Genomic DNA, 16,321 nt, shown 5'->3' with positions numbered 1-16,321 from the left:
CACAAACACATATATGCGTTATATATAGTATATAATTTATATTTATACTTACATATAAATTATACATATTTTTATGTGTGTGAATGTATGTGTGCATATATAAATGCGTGTGTACATATTAGATACATGTGTACGTGTAAATATATTGTGTGTATATGTGTGTGGGTGTGTGTGTATATATATATATATATATACACACACACACATACACACACATATATTTCTCTACTATACTAGAGAATTTTTCTCCTCATAAATCTGCAACTAATAGAGTCAGCTGCAATCTTATAGGTTGTATAGGGATTTGCTTTCATCATATTCCTGTAGAGTTCATCATAAACCTGGTAGTACTTATAGAACACATATTTTTTTTTTAACACACCTGTGTTGTTTTTTATCAGTATTATCATTGTTATTAAAATTTTTTCATTCCTGTTATATTTCACATTAACCATATTCCAGTTCCTGTTACTCATTAGGCAGAATTTTGACTGATTACAGCAGTAGCAGCAGTGGTGGCAGCAGGCAGTAGGGTGGGGACAACAACAGTAGCAGCAGCGGTGGCAGCAGCAATTGTCATAGCAGCAGTCAGAGCTATGTCTACTGTAGTGGCTCCTCTGGAGAAAATTTCCCCGCTGTCCCTTATTTTTTTCAGGATTCACCAGGTTCTGTTGCTTTTCTTTTACCCCCTCGGGGTTTGATTTTCTCAGATATTTGCCAAAGTTCATCTTCACATTTGTAGTCATCAAAACCATCGAATACTGCGAGTATTTTCTCGCTTTTCTTGAAATCAAAATTACTGAAAGAAAGAAAAATAAATACATATATAATGCAAAAAAAAAAAAGAAGAAAAGGCAAGGAGGATTATGCACTACAAAAATACAGAACAAATAGAATACAAGATTCTCTACATGGATGTTGAACTGATAATGACAGCAGTTAAAACTCTCTCAACCATACACTATTCCTAAAAGAAATGAATGAAGTAGTTAATTGAATCTGAATATAGTATGCCAGAACAGAAGACAGTATGGTCATGGCTGGAAAGGTGGCAAATGATGAATATGTATGTATATGTGTGCATATATATATATATATATATATATATATATATATATATATATGTTCATATAATGATATCTACCAAATGTATTGGTAAGATAAAACATGTAATCGTTACCAAAATATCAAAAATTCGTCCACAAAGGTCTATAGTAAACTCCTTATGAATCAATCTCCTTGGTTATATATCAAAAAATTTAAATAAGAGCTTTGACGCTAAATTCATATATATTAAAGTTTATTATCAAGTTTATTAATATATATGGATTTAGCGTCACAGCTCTTATTTAAATTTTATATATATATATCATCATCATCATCATCGTCGTTTAACGTCCGCTTTCCATGCTAGCATGGGTTGGACGGTTTGACTGAGGACTGGTGAAACCGGATGGCAACACCAGGCTCCAATCTAATTTGGTAGAGTTCCTACAGCTGGATGCCCTTCCTAACGCCAACCACTCAGAGAGTGTAGTGGGTGCTTTTACGTGTCACCCGCACGAACGCCAGTCAGGCGGTACTGGCAACGGCCATGCTCAAAATGGTGTATTTTATGTGCCACCCGCACAAGAGCCAGTCCAGGGGCACTGGCAACGATCCTGCTCGAAAGTCCTTAGAAATGCCGCGGGCAATATATATATATATAAAGCTATATGCAAGTTGATTAACCACTACATATCAGAATATTTAGTGTAGACCACAAATAGGAAAATATTTGGTAAATCTGGAATAATGGATTAGTGGATAACAGCAGTTTGACAAAGTGCCAGAGGTTCAGTTTCAGTTGATTTGCAGCTAAATAACAATATGAAACAAAATCATATAGACTCAAAATTAAAATTCTTGTTTTCATCTGTTGCATAGTTTTTTTTGTTTTTTTTTTACCACAGGTAAGCAAGACTATTGATCAGAGCTAAAAAATAATTTGCTTAGCTCACGAATTTCTTTCTTTGTCTCCATATGTTAACAACCCTATTCAAGACAAATGATTTTACCCTACTTCAGCTAAATTCTCAGCTTTGTCAACAGTGTTCCTCCTGTTAGTAAGCAGATGTTAATCCCATTAGCATTCAGATTGCTCTGTCAAATGTAATATTTATTTATTGATATTGCTGTGAGTTGATCATGAATTATCTTGCAGCTTTGAGATTTCAATAACGTGATTGTTATTTCTTGAATGACATTATAGGTGTGAGAGGTTGTATCTAGCTGGTTTGAAAATAAAACAGGTAGAATGTTTCGGGCCAGATATGGCTGGTTTAAATGCTAAAGGGTTAAACAACACAGCTATTCCCTAGGATATGCTACTTTAACAAGTTTCTTCTCAAAATTTAATGCACAAAAATCCTAAGTTATTCCCTACATTCAGCTTACTTTACACTTCCATTGTTAATAAGTCTTAGATGTTGATTTACAAATGAATATAAAATCTTTGCAATTGAAATTTGTTACAGATAGAGAGATAGAGAGAGAATGGAGTTCAGACTTAATATCTCAAATGGAAATAATTCAATTAAAATTAAAATATTAAAATATAAATCTATTTCACTAACAAACAGAATCAAAGCACACTGAGACAACTTTGAATTTCTGCTGATCATTGATAAAACGCTTTTAAACCTTGAATTTACTTACCATTTTCTGAACCTGCGCATGATCTCAAGAATATTGAATTGTTGCCATCTTTTAGCAAAATTTATGCTACCGTCTTGTAGTAAGTCTTGGTTTCCAATATTAATGAAAGTCAGATCTTGCAGAATTAATCCTCTGTAAAAAGAAAATTGATAAAATCAAAACCTGCATTTTGCTCAAGTTTATGAGTGTATGAGAACCTAACTAAAGAAAGGGTTAAATATAATCTTTTAGTCAGGATTTGCTTAGAACCAAAATATTTAATACCTTTGTTTTTATTATTATAAAATTAAATAAATAAACAATTTCATTGTATGCTATAAGCAAACTGTTTTTATTGTAGATTCTAAATATTGAAATATTAGTGGCATTAAAAAAAAAAAAAAGGAACTAATTTTTACATGTATGTCACTTAGACAGTATAAGCAATCTATAATTAGAAATATGAAGTAAAATTAAAAGAACAAAAAATTTGAATAAGACAAACAAAAAATTAGATCAAGAAATAAAAAGAAAGAAAAGCAGTTAAGAAAGGAAAATCCTAAACTTACATAACATAGCTCTATCAATCAAAAAAAAAAAAGTACCAAACTTATAGGCTGAACTCTTACTCTATATAATCACAAAATCATTATAAGTGTGGAAGCAAATATTAAACAACAATAGTAAATAATAGTGTCATAGGAAACTGTATACTCACAAGTATGGAATACAAGGGGGTTCTGTCTCTGATAGAGCCTGGCGATAGGCCCGGAATGACGCAGAGCTGTCTATTAATTGACAGAATTCTTTCAACGCCTGAGAAAGCAACAATGAAATAAAGGTCCATCAATAAACTGTATATACAACATATTGCTTCTCTGAACCATTTACTTTCTTACAAGAAATCTTTACTAATAACAAAAACTGAACACTGCCACCAAGTTATTGGGTATCTTTAGTAAAGTTCATTCTGTTGTAAGAATTCTTCCAACATTTTTCTTGCAGATTTTAAAATTATTCTAAAGATTTCTTATTTTTAAAAATTAAATATTGAAAAATTCTTACAACCACATTTTAAGTTTATTCAACTGACATATTCATGTTTCTATTAACAGATGGTGATTATTTCTATTTTCTATTTTTTTTTACTCCCCAACTGAGATATGTTGGAATTAATATATGAAATGAAAGCAATGAGTCACATCCAATCACTGCATAATTAAATGCTATTTACTAACCAGGTGAGTTGGAATCATCATTAGTTAGAGTAGATTGTTTTCTTTTGAGATGTCCTTTAATTGCTTTAGGTTTGTGACAAAAAACCTAAACATTTTCTGTCATAATGCTCACATCTATTGTCTTTGAATACTCACAGCTGTTTTATAACTCACTGCTTGTATATATTTTTTAATACTGTTTTTTATTATAAATCTTAAACTATTCATAGCAAGGTTACATCCTTTATCACTGCAATATATAATGTCCTTTAAATTGTTTCATTTGCTTTTTTGCCTTATAAACACACTAGCAGAGATACTTGGCATTGCCCGTGTCACATGGAATTGAAGAATTAGACTTTTCTTTTATATTTTCTCTAATGAACTGGAATATCTATGATTCAAATTTTATCAAAATTGGAGATTAAAAATTTTAATGAGGGTTCTTTCCCTCTTTACACATCCTAACAAAAATTCTAATCATGACATATTTATCCCATACTACTCATCTTTATGCCCAGATTCCAAAATCCAAATCTTATAAAAAAAAACCTATTCAAAGGTTTTTTCCTCCTGAAAAATGGAGCACATGGAGCTCTAAAATGTGGGAGTTAAGGCCCCTATTAGGGGGAGGGGGTCTTAAAGTCAACCATAGAAGTTGAATTGTTGGAGTCTTTTTTAACTCATGTCTTATATCTATTGTTCAAATTCCTTTGAAATCGGAAATATTTGAATGTTCATTGGGTTTGTAAAAGAGAGCAAAGCTACAGGAAACCAAAAGACGAATGATCGCAATAAGCAGTCAGCTACCCTACCCTAGTCGTTACCACTCCCCAAATGTAGGATTCCACACCATACAGGTGACCGGCACAGCCGTAAGATGCATTACAGATCTATAGCAATTGGAAGGGCATGACCCAACTGAAATAAACATTAACAACTGTGTGACATGAGGAGTAAGGGGAAATGAAAGTATCACCTGTGGAGTTTGCCAATGATCACAATGCCAATAGGCAATTGAATAGAAATTTGCAATCTATAAATCTCTTTGAATGACCAATCACTTATCTTGAAAGGCCTTGAAATCAATGTTACCATCTGGGGACTATCTCTGACCCAGTGATAATAAAAAGACTGAAAGGAGGTGTGCAGCCAAATAACTTTACTCAAAATAACACTTTGCAACTGAATCAGTGGAGGCAAAGATGCCTCTCTTTTACTTGACAATTTATGCACCACATTGCAGAAATTACAATCTAAGTATATCACAAAGCAAACTCTTACACTGTTGTACCACTGAATTACAAATAACGCTCATCTTGTATGCTCAGGTGACTCTACAGTTTCCAAGACTACAATTGTATTCATCTTGGCTGAGGAAAAAATGACTAAATTGAAGGGGTCTTACTAACTCCTAAGAAGTTCAAATTTTAGGAATATTATTTCATTTGTGTCTAATATCTATGGTTAAAATTTCATCAACAGCAAAAATACATGAATTTTCATGTGGGTTATGGCCTCATTTATGCCCCCTCTCTGTCAAGCATATACTGCATTACATCTGTCCTTATGCATAGAATATAATTTCTAAAATTCATAAAGATTCATTCAGAACTTTTGACCTAGTTTTGGATCATAAAAAATGACTAAAATTAGGGGGTCTTAGAATCCTTGGGAAAACTTAGAATCCTTTGGGAAAACTTCTTGATGTGTGTCAATTACCTATGGTTGAAATTTCATCAATAAAGGAAATTTATGATAAAATAAGTACTAGGCTTACAAAGAATAAGTCCTGGGGTTGATTTCTTCGACTAAAGATATTCTATTAGACCCACTAATGATTCCACCAGTCTCCTGCTCTACATTGGTACTTTGTTAATATTGACATTGAAAGGATGAAAGGTGAAGTTCCCCTTGATGGGATTTGAACTGAAATAAATACCACAAGGTATTTAATCTGATGCTCTAATGAATGCTAATTTGTTAACAAACCAATATAAGACCAATGACGATGATAATACTGAATCAGTAATTTAGTCTCTTAATTCATGCAACTGATAATTAGCACAAGAAAAACAACTTACTTCCATATTCTGTTTCTGCCATTCCAGCCTTCTAATAGGGGCAGAATCCAGGGCAGACAAAATAGCCAAATATGAGTTAAAATTACTCATTTTTCGCAGATGCTGTTGAAATAAAAACGTGGAAATTTTTTAAAGAATTCCAATGGAGAACATAACAAGTGTAGATGTGTTAAGTATTAAATCTTAAAAGAATAATGAATTATAGCTTATAATTCTAATAAAATGTGATCTAAATTAGTTACACATAAAATCTAGATAATTTCTTCAGTGACAAATGAGTGAAGTTGAAGTTTGTGTAAGAAACAACTAGGGTGAGGAGGGATATTATGATGCCCTTGTAATCAAAGACAACACAGGAAATTACAGGAAAATGTTAATGTATATAAATAATTATATGAAAATAATGTATGATAAAGAGATACAAAAAATTTGTGTATCTGAATGACATAGTTACACAGTGTTTTTTAATATAAGAGGGAAAAGTATATTCAGCTAAACTGATCCAAGTGGAAAGTGAACTCATACTAGTGACAATTTGGTTTTCCAAAATGGTTTTTCAGTACTGACAATCACATAAATCTTACATTAAAAAAAAAGACATAATTACTGATACTCACTCGCATAATTTTTATAAATTTCATTAAATATTTTTCTCTGTCTTTAGGCTCTTCCTGAATAAGTATTTTTGTTCGGCACCTAGAGAATATCAAAATGTTGGATTTATCATTGTATATCTCAGAGGTAAAAAGATATCTTGAACTAGTTTCTATCCTGACTAAATTCTTTAACTGCCTAGCTTTTGGAAATGTGACAGTCTATCATACCCTCCAAAAGAGCAACATCTCAGACCCTGTTAACTACTAACTTATCAGCATCACTTTTATCATTCTGAAGTTGATGGAGACAGTTATAAATGACCACCTCTTTTATTACATTGAGTCTTGTTTATAAGTAATTTCAATAAAGCCATTCCTACTACAAGACTTGGTTGTGATCCTCCTTGGTATAATTAAAAAATTTTTTTAATAACCCAGCTTTGATATAATTAACTCATACATTTCTCTCACCAAATCATGACATGGATTAAGAACACTATACTCAACCATCACACCATTCACAAACCTTCCAGAAAATATACACAAGCTTTGACAAAAACCTATGTATCATTTAATTTACTATTTACATCAGCAAGGCTTTTGACCCCATCTCTTGCTACCAAGAAAAAAGACAAAATACTGGGTACCAAACTAACTCTCAAAGCATTGAAACCTATCCCATAACATGTTCAATTAAATATATCTGCAACCCTCTAGTTCACTACAACAACGATATTCTAAGAACACTCTCTCCCCTGTCTGGACAAATATAAAATACACACACACAAAAATAGCAGCAGCATCATTAGCCCTAAACATTTGTATTGCATAAAACCAATATTAAATAGAAAGTGACAACAAGTGTCACATCCAGATCAAGTTCACTCTACCTCTTTCCATCAGGATAACACTAGAATCTAGACACATACAGAAACAAACTGAATAGTGAAAAGAGTACAGTATGCCCAGGTTTCAACACGACTCTACATACAATTAACCACTGCATCTCAGAATGTGCAATATGCTCCTCATTTAGACCTGTGGATCATACCTAGTCATTCGACAAGCTACTTACGTGCAAGCAGTCTGCTCTATCAAGGCTAAGATGAGATTACACACCAGTGTCAGACATCACAGCAATAATTGCTATAATGCCACACCATAAACCAATATGGGAGCCTCTTAGCAGTTTCTCCAGCTGTTGTAAATGGCAACCAAATCTCTCTAAAATAACACTTTAGTGTTTTAAAAAAGGTGGAACACATTGGACAATATAGTTCTTTATACACAAACAGATGAAATTGTCACAGCTTGAATGCTATTGATCATTGATCTTCTTGATCACATTAGCACTGGTTCTTATACTACATCAACTAGCTACAGTGATTGAACCCAAGCAGTAGTTAATGTCAGATTCTACACTGGTTCTTGCGACTATTATTTGTCAAGCTAGGATTAGGTCACATTGTTTGTTTCTAAATTGGCACTGGTTATAGATTCTGATTCAACACTAGTTCAGATGACAGAGTTTGATGCTTCATCAGTACAATGTAACATAACTGATGCCACCACAGAACCAGTTATTTTTCTCAATATAATGTAAATGAAATAATCACATGTTTCAAATAACTTACCAATAGGACATTTTATTAAAATGTTCTGTAAACAAGGTCAAGTTTGGGCTTAGTTCTTCTGATTGTTCCTTTGCCCATAACAACACCTCGGGGATCTAAAATTATTATAAGATTTGTTTTATTATGTCATCAAGTAAACATTGCTAAAGTCAGTTCTAATCAATATAGACATATCAACAAAATGCTAGTGAACTTAGTGAAACTGATACTAACCTCAATTTTCTGAAATAATCCAGCATCAAGTAAAGTCATTTGTTCTGCTATATCTTGTGACTTAAAGTGAAGTAAATCAGGAAGCCTTGCAAGAGAAATTTTATATATTTATGAGATTTATACGTGAAATTATGTATATGTGTGTACATAGATACAAATATACATACATATATGTAATCAAGTTGTGCTACCTCATCTGCTAATTTTGCAACAAGCTAAAAAGCTAGTTCTAAAATCTCTCTAAGAGATGATCACAGTAGTTGTACTAGCAAGTAATGTTCGTAGACACTTCAACATGGCTGAATGTTGTTCAAGCAGAATTTACTGTGATTTTTTAACCCTAAGGCTGTGTGTTGCTTGAATTTATATATATTGCAAGCTACTGCTATCTCTAGCAGACGAGGTGTCCAGTACTGGAGAAAGGCAGAAAAGTTGACATTGAAAAACCTTTTTAAAGAAGTGAATCATATATCATCATCATTGTTTAACGTCCGCTTTCCATGCTAGCATGGGTTGGACGATTCGACTGAGGACTGGTGAACCAGATGGCTACACCAGGCTCCAATCTGATTTGGCAGAGTTTCTACAGCTGGATGCCCTTCCTAATGCCAACCACTCAGAGAGTGTATATAAAGCAATATTATTTATTTTTAATAAAAAAATAAACTGAAGACCCTATTATGTATCTGAGGTCAAATTATTCATGTATCCCAAGTATGGAAGCAATTTGTGCAGCTATTGTTGTGTGAAAAGCGAATACATACACACAGGTCTATTTTATATAAGAAGATATATATATATATATATATATATATATATATATGTATATATGACATAAACAATGATCATATATAAACACATCTGACTTAAAAAAAAGATATCCAACTGTAAATTCTGAGACAGTTAGCCATTCAAGTTTAAATAAAAAGATGTGATCATTGATTTAGGTACCAGGAAGTGGTGTGTATTCTTACTCATATATTGGTCCGGTTCATAAGATAAATAATAATAATATAAATGATTAAAAAGTGTATGTATAATTTTTTTATAGAATGAGAATAAAGAAGTGTTATCCAATATATATATCTGAAAAGTCTTCATATCTCATATATTGTAGAGTATTACCTTGCAAACTACTATTTATTATCTTACTTGGGTAGAGGTGTTTTTATAGTTTTAAATGACTTGAAAATTATATATCTACAAGAGAAAAAGTATTCATTTTTTTAAGGCTAAGTAATTTTTTGTCACCTATTATATGCTTCAGCAGAGCATAGTCTGCATTCTTTGTTGTTTCCAATGTAAGTATGTCTCAGGTTAGTTCATACTTATCATTCAAAGAGTTAATACCAAATAGATAATTAGCTGGTCTAGTTGAATTACATAAATTTTTACTCCTAAAGCTGTGTATGTAAGTTATATCATTTAATGGGATTCAATATAGACCCTATGTTATAATGGGTATCCATTGATGTAATGACATATCTGTAAATAACATTACAATAAGAGGCTACTCTAAGGGGACAAGTGGAAGTTGCTCTACAGTTATAATTTAAAACATTATTTTAAAAAGTTTACTCCTGTTTATATGGCATGAATTTTCATAGTCACCATTTGTTTCTACTGTAAGAATTTTACTGCCATTAGTTACATTATCTTCCTATTCACATTCTATTTTGAATTTCTTATTCAATTTTCTGACATTACTATATACATAGGTAGATTGTAAGGAGTTGGGATTCAGATGTATTATGTTATTATTGCTATTTTTAGGATTATAGTTACTAGTATTAATTTTTTTCCTTATTTTGTTCACTAGGTGTACAGAATTATTATCTTTTATATTATATTCATTTATTACATTACCATCATTTTGATTAGCATTGTGGAGGCATATTTTGGATTCTGTATTTTTGCCTCCAGCATTATGAATCTCACCCATTAGATTATGAATCGCACCAACTAGATTAGTAGGGTAAGTTTGAAAGTGTGTTATTTTTTTGTGTGTTGTCCTTATATTAATTCATTTTATAGACATTAGAGTATTTGATAATATCAGCAAGACTAGGTGTTATAGATAAGATAATTTAATTGTGTATTTATTAAAAATATAGTGGTATTTGTGGTTTGGAGAAAAAAATCCTACCTAAGAAAACTAGGTATATTTGTCTTAATGCTTTTTTGCACAGGATGCATTAAATCAAGTCACACTCCCTGTTTTAGTTTTTAATTTTTCTGCCTTTTTCATGTATGGCATTTATTTTCAGAGGAGGAATATTGTGATTGCCCTTTGTGGCTCTGTTTGATGATGTGTTGCTAGAGTATGCAATTTGGGATATGTCAGAATGGATTAAGTTATTTCTTACTCTACATTTCAAGTTAGAATTTTAACATTCATATTATGTATGTTGTTGCTGTTGGAATTCAGCCTTATAATTAAATTTTTGTATGTCTTATGTTATTACAGTTTTTAACTCTATGCTTCAGTGTGCATTCATTCTCAAGAGATTTAGTTTTGCTAATTTCACTTGTAGTTTTATTAAATATTATTGCACATCTGTATAGTTAACCATTTCATTTATTTTAATATCAGGGTTTTTAATTTTATTCTTAGATCTGCTGATAGTTACACTTTCATCCTAGTTAATTATATTTGATGTATTTATACAGCCATTATCATTTTCCCCCACTTATTTGCAATATTTTTATGTTTGGAATGTTGAATTAGAGGTTCTATGGTGTATTGATACATTTCATATGTTTAGATCTAGAATATATACTATATTTAGAGTAGATTCTATCAGTAGGAGCAATAAATTGTATTTTATTATGACCACTTTTCAACAGAGCCTCATTATAATACTCGGTGTTATTATTAGGAATTTCTTTGTTAGAAGATAATTTGGACATTCTAAGAGAAATACTTTACAAAATTTCTAATAAATTTTATGTGGTTAGGATTTTTATCTATGTAGTTAAGATTTACATTAGGTTTGTGGAAAAGAAAATATAGGCTGCTATTCAAATCTAGGGTGACATTGAGAAAATTTACCTTTTTTATACTCCAAACTGAAAGAGACAGACATGTTTTAATTCATAAATAAGGTTAAAAGTCTTTTATGGAATAAACAAGTAAGAATACACATCACCACCTAAAACCTAAATCAATGATCAAATCTTTTAATTTTACTTCAACTTGAATTGATAAGTATCTCAGAATTTTCACACTGATCAGATGTAGATTTGAACTTACATGGCCTTTCATATATGTGTGTGCTTATAGATATGGATATATGTGTGTGTGTGATTAGATAAATAAAAAGTTGTTTGTGTGTGTGTATGGCAGCCTTTTGCTAACTAATTTTGCTGTCATTTCACCATGACTGCCTTCTAAACAATTTATCATAGTTAACATATTTAAGCTCTCCATATGCACAAAAATTGGTATTGCCCTAATTTCTATTTAAAGATTCACCAGAGAACAAGTAACCAACTCCTTTGGCCAAGGAAACATCAATAGAGTCACTAATCAATTAATGCACCAATGATTGCTCAGATCAGCTGAGTCCTGGTTTGCGTTCAGTATAAAAAGCTATATGCTATCAATCTATCTAGGGACAGAAGTTGGAACATTTTATTTAATGAGTCTCCAAACAAAAACAAAAGCAGTCAGACCAACCCTAATTTCTCTGTAGATGGAGAGATAAAAACATTTGTTTACAATTGTTTACATTTTTCAGTTGTGATAAAATTGTAGGTGTACCTTTCATTAAAAAAAAAACAAAAAACAAAAATTATTATTTTTTTTAAAAATTCCAAAGTATTCCAATAAATACTGTGCAGTGTATCTCTAATTAAAGCTCCTCTGTATTTTTTTGTTGCAGATATATAAGTACAGAAGGTAATTTTTTTTTAAGTACATCAACTTAGTACATTAGGGATCATAAGCTCACTCTGGCAAAGCTCTTTCTACAGTCATCTCTATTAACACACCACAGAATCTCAGCCCACCAAGAGACGACAGCTCGTCTCCACATTTTTATATGTAAGTTGTAACCTTGATTCCCCATTGAAAATAATATGAAAGTTTCACCAGTATTATGTATTACTGACACGTTATAATTGCATAAAAAATAGTACCAGTTACAAAGTAAGCAAACTTAAAAATGAGATGGATCAGCAAAAGCTTATTCAAACAAATTTGGTAAAATGTATATATATAGAGAAAAACTGATCAACATGTGTAAGCTGATATATAATTTATTCAAACACTTATCAAACAACGTTTAAGCTACTTCAACGCAAACCTGTTTGTTATATAGAAGCCGCTTAGGAAAAAAAAAACAAAGAAGAATCTTACTGAAGTGTTAAACTGTGTGAAGGTAGATTATTAGTCTTAGCAGTGATTTCCATGTGTTTTCTTGCTTCAAGTTTCTCAACAATTTTCCGCCGAAGAAGCTTAGCAAGAGTCAATTCTCCCTGACAGAGCAATTCAAATACTAAATCCATCATTTTTTGGCTGATTTCATCATCTATTTCTGAGGATGTGCTACTGCAAGAAGAACTATAAAGAAACAAATAAAGACATGGCACAATGGATATATTTTCTTTTCAGACAATGTTTTAAAAGCTGACATTGATCACTTTAAAACTGTTTGAATCCCTGGACAAAGATTAAAAATAATGATAATAATAATAATAATAATAATCATCACCATTTCAAATTCACTTTTCCATGTTTGTATGGGTCATATAAATTTCACTGAGGCAGATTTTTTACAGTTGGATGCCCTTTCTGTTGCCAACCCTTGTCTGTTAACAAGCAAGGTAACATTTGCCGTTAGACAGAATTGCTTTTCACAGAAGACTGGAAATGAACAACATCACTTGTATGATAGTGATGCTTATTCTGCAGCCATCATAAGATGTGATGGGTACACATGCACACATTATATATATATATATATATATATATATATATATATATATATATAGGCATGGGTGTGACTGTGTGGCTAAAAATTCTGCTCCCCAAATACATGGCTCCAGGTTCAGTTCCACTGATCTTGGTGAATGGAAACTGAAACTGGATTTGGTAAATGGAAGCTGAAAGAAGTTTGTGTGTGTGTGTGTATGAATGTATGTATGCTTGTGTCTCCATGTCTGGCCATGGGAAAACATTACCTTGCTTGGAAACAAGTGTGGGCTGGTGACAGGAAGGCCATCTGGCCATAAAAAATTTGCCTCAATAAACTGTCCAAGCATGGACTAGTAGATGTTAAAATGATGATATATACCATAATGATGATATCACACACACACAAACACTTCTTTCAATCATCACCTACCAAACCCACTCACAAGGCTTTTGGTCAGCCTGGGGCTATAGTAGAAGATACTTGCCCAAAGTGCAGTGAAGTGGGACTAAAGTTAAAACCACAAAGTTAGAAAGCAAGCTTTATAACCACACAGCCTATGACACACACATACAAATCCAGAAGCCTGATAATGAGTAACAATTTCAAGAACAGCTGAAAACTAACACCAGTGATTCTGCAGAATTTTATTCTCTAAAACTAACAAGCACGAGGCAGAAAAATTAAACATTGGGATTGAATCTGCATTCACTGATTCAAAATGCACTAACATTTTGATTTTAATTTTTCATTTGATTTAAACATTAACCTCTGAACAAATACAAATATATAAATCCCTTCATGTAAATTGACTGCTGTTTAAATAATTTAGTTAAACATGCTAATGCATATCTGGGTGAGCCTGTTAACTATAATTGATACCACCTCCATTTTTTTATTTTTTTTTTTTAAATTTACATAATTGGCTCAGTGTAGAATAATCCTATTTATCTTTGGTTATGTTTAATGATCAGGTCAGTTTGCTGGAGGGTACTGTGTAGTTTTCATTTTCTTTATCTTTTAAACAATTTTATTTTACTAATCAATGCAATATTCTGGTGATACCTCAAATGAATAAATAAAATATATAATTTTTTTCCTTTTTTAGCCTTTTTATTTGTTTAATATTATGTTATTAATGAAACTGAGTATTTAAAGATCTAGTTTATGCATAAAACTATAAGCCAACCTGTAAAACTGTATTAACAGCAAAATTCATTAGTTTGCATTTTCTTATTTGTGATTAGAGCAATCCAGTATTCTGAGAAAAAGGTTATTACTTAATCTGAAAATCCTAAAATATTAGATAGAAGGGGAATGTTTGGAAAGTTTTAAAAGAATTATCAATACTGAGTATTAAAGATTTATTATATATTTATGGAAATCAAAATTTATCTAAACACTTGCATATTAATCAAACTATGTTTAAAGCCCTAATTTATGCACAAAACAATTTTAAGAAATACACACTTATTTTGAAAACCTGCAGGATTCTTTTTCGCAGTAGATGCACATTTTTCTCGAAGTCTGCACCAAACGCTGTTAAAATACAAGGGAAAAGTAGCAGCTGACAGGAAAACATTTTTATACGAGCTTAATACTCACTGAATGGTTAGCAACTAGAGAGATGATCCAGATGCTTTAGGTTTAAAAATAAAAATAAATTATTAAATGTATACAACATTTTAGTTATTAGTGTAACCAAAACTATTTTAGTAAATAATTCATTAGTTTAAAATAAAGCTTACTGCTTCATATAAGGGACTTATTCAGTTAATAACTCACCACATTGTTTTAAAGTTATTAGTTATTTAATCACTAATATATTATAGGTTATCTGAAAGTTTCTTCTGAAGATGTTTATTTTTAGAAATTCATATTAGTATTAAATTAGAGAATCTGTGATTTAAAAAAAAAATCCATTTAGAAATTTTAAAGCCTCAAGGAATAATATTTATGACCAAAGCATAAAAATAACCAATAGAAAATAGTTGTTAAACAACACAACTAGTAGGTATACAACACCCTTTTCATGCAATTCATAACCAGCCTAACCTTTACAAAAATATGGTGCACAAAGGTTTGAATTGTAAAGCTGATTTTATTTTAGATGATATGGAATATGATTTTGTTTATTTTTCACCATGAAGATTGACTTACAAGATTTAAAATTTGAGGAGTCTTAGCAAATTAGAACATTAATCACTTTCTCAAAGCCATTAACAACATAAAGAAAGCAGATAAAACTATGTTTTAAAATTGGCCTACTGAGTGTTTTCTATTGTTCCACAATACTTACAAGAATAATTAATTCAAAAAAAAAAAAAAAAAAGATTACAACTTGCATGTCAGTGCCTAATTTTCTTTATTTTTCTTTTCTTTTGTTTTTATGCTATTTTACTTATACATTAGAGAATTGATAGGTTTCAAAAAATGTTTGGAATAGTATTGGGATAAAAGATGGAGAAATTTGAGGCATAAAAGATAGGGGTAGTAATAACAGAAATAAGGTTAAAGGACAATATGTTATGATTATTAAATTATTATTTTAAAATTAATATATATTCCTGATTTCCCCTACCAAAAACAAATTATTTTGTACTCAGCTGTGTATCATATTTAATATGAAAGAATTTTTAGTTCTTAGGTAATTTTTGAAAGCTGAATAGAAAATAGAAAAAAAGTAAGAGAAATTTAAGTTAACAACTCAAAAGATACACAAATTTGCATAATTTTCAGTATTAAATTAGTGCAATTAGAAGTCAGTCTAACAAAGATAAAAGTAAGAAAGATAGTGCTCGAAACAGAGAAAAAAACAGATTCAATCCACTTAGATTTTAAATTCAAAGACATGTCTTATGAAAATTTGGTGAAAATTATTGCAATAAGAACAACAGCCTAATGGATCAAAAATTCAGTAATCACATTTTGAAATCTAAAATTGGTAATCATTATGTAATCTGCTAAAGGCTTCGAGATGTTGAA

General features: G+C 31.1%; 1 protein-coding gene across 15 annotated transcripts in view; it reads right to left on the bottom strand.

The window, feature by feature from the left end:
* Positions 1-485: 485 nt before the first annotated feature.
* The window catches only part of LOC106880457 (rap guanine nucleotide exchange factor 1), a 187,620-nt gene continuing 171,784 nt past the window's right edge, over positions 486-16,321 (bottom strand). For 8 of the 15 annotated variants that reach the window (XM_052972635.2, XM_052972641.2, XM_052972659.2 and 5 more), the window contains 9 exons: positions 14,807-14,875; positions 12,781-12,984; positions 8,421-8,505; positions 8,208-8,302; positions 6,595-6,673; positions 5,978-6,079; positions 3,395-3,492; positions 2,698-2,829; positions 486-799 (listed from right to left, as the gene is read on the bottom strand). In XM_052972635.2, the coding sequence (XP_052828595.1) occupies positions 652-799; positions 2,698-2,829; positions 3,395-3,492; positions 5,978-6,079; positions 6,595-6,673; positions 8,208-8,302; positions 8,421-8,505; positions 12,781-12,984; positions 14,807-14,875 (1,012 nt within the window). In that variant the 3' untranslated portion in view covers positions 486-651. The remainder of the gene's footprint in view (positions 800-2,697; positions 2,830-3,394; positions 3,493-5,977; positions 6,080-6,594; positions 6,674-8,207; positions 8,303-8,420; positions 8,506-12,780; positions 12,985-14,806; positions 14,876-16,321) is intronic. The other 7 variants (XM_052972647.2, XM_089362057.1, XM_089362313.1 and 4 more) reach the window with 1 other exon arrangement.

The sequence above is a fragment of the Octopus bimaculoides genome, chromosome 1 (genome assembly GCF_046866305.1).
Source record: "Octopus bimaculoides isolate indiv1 chromosome 1, ASM4686630v1, whole genome shotgun sequence".
NCBI classification, from domain to species: Eukaryota; Metazoa; Mollusca; class Cephalopoda; order Octopoda; family Octopodidae; genus Octopus; species Octopus bimaculoides.
This window is presented reverse-complemented; position numbering and strand designations above follow the sequence as displayed.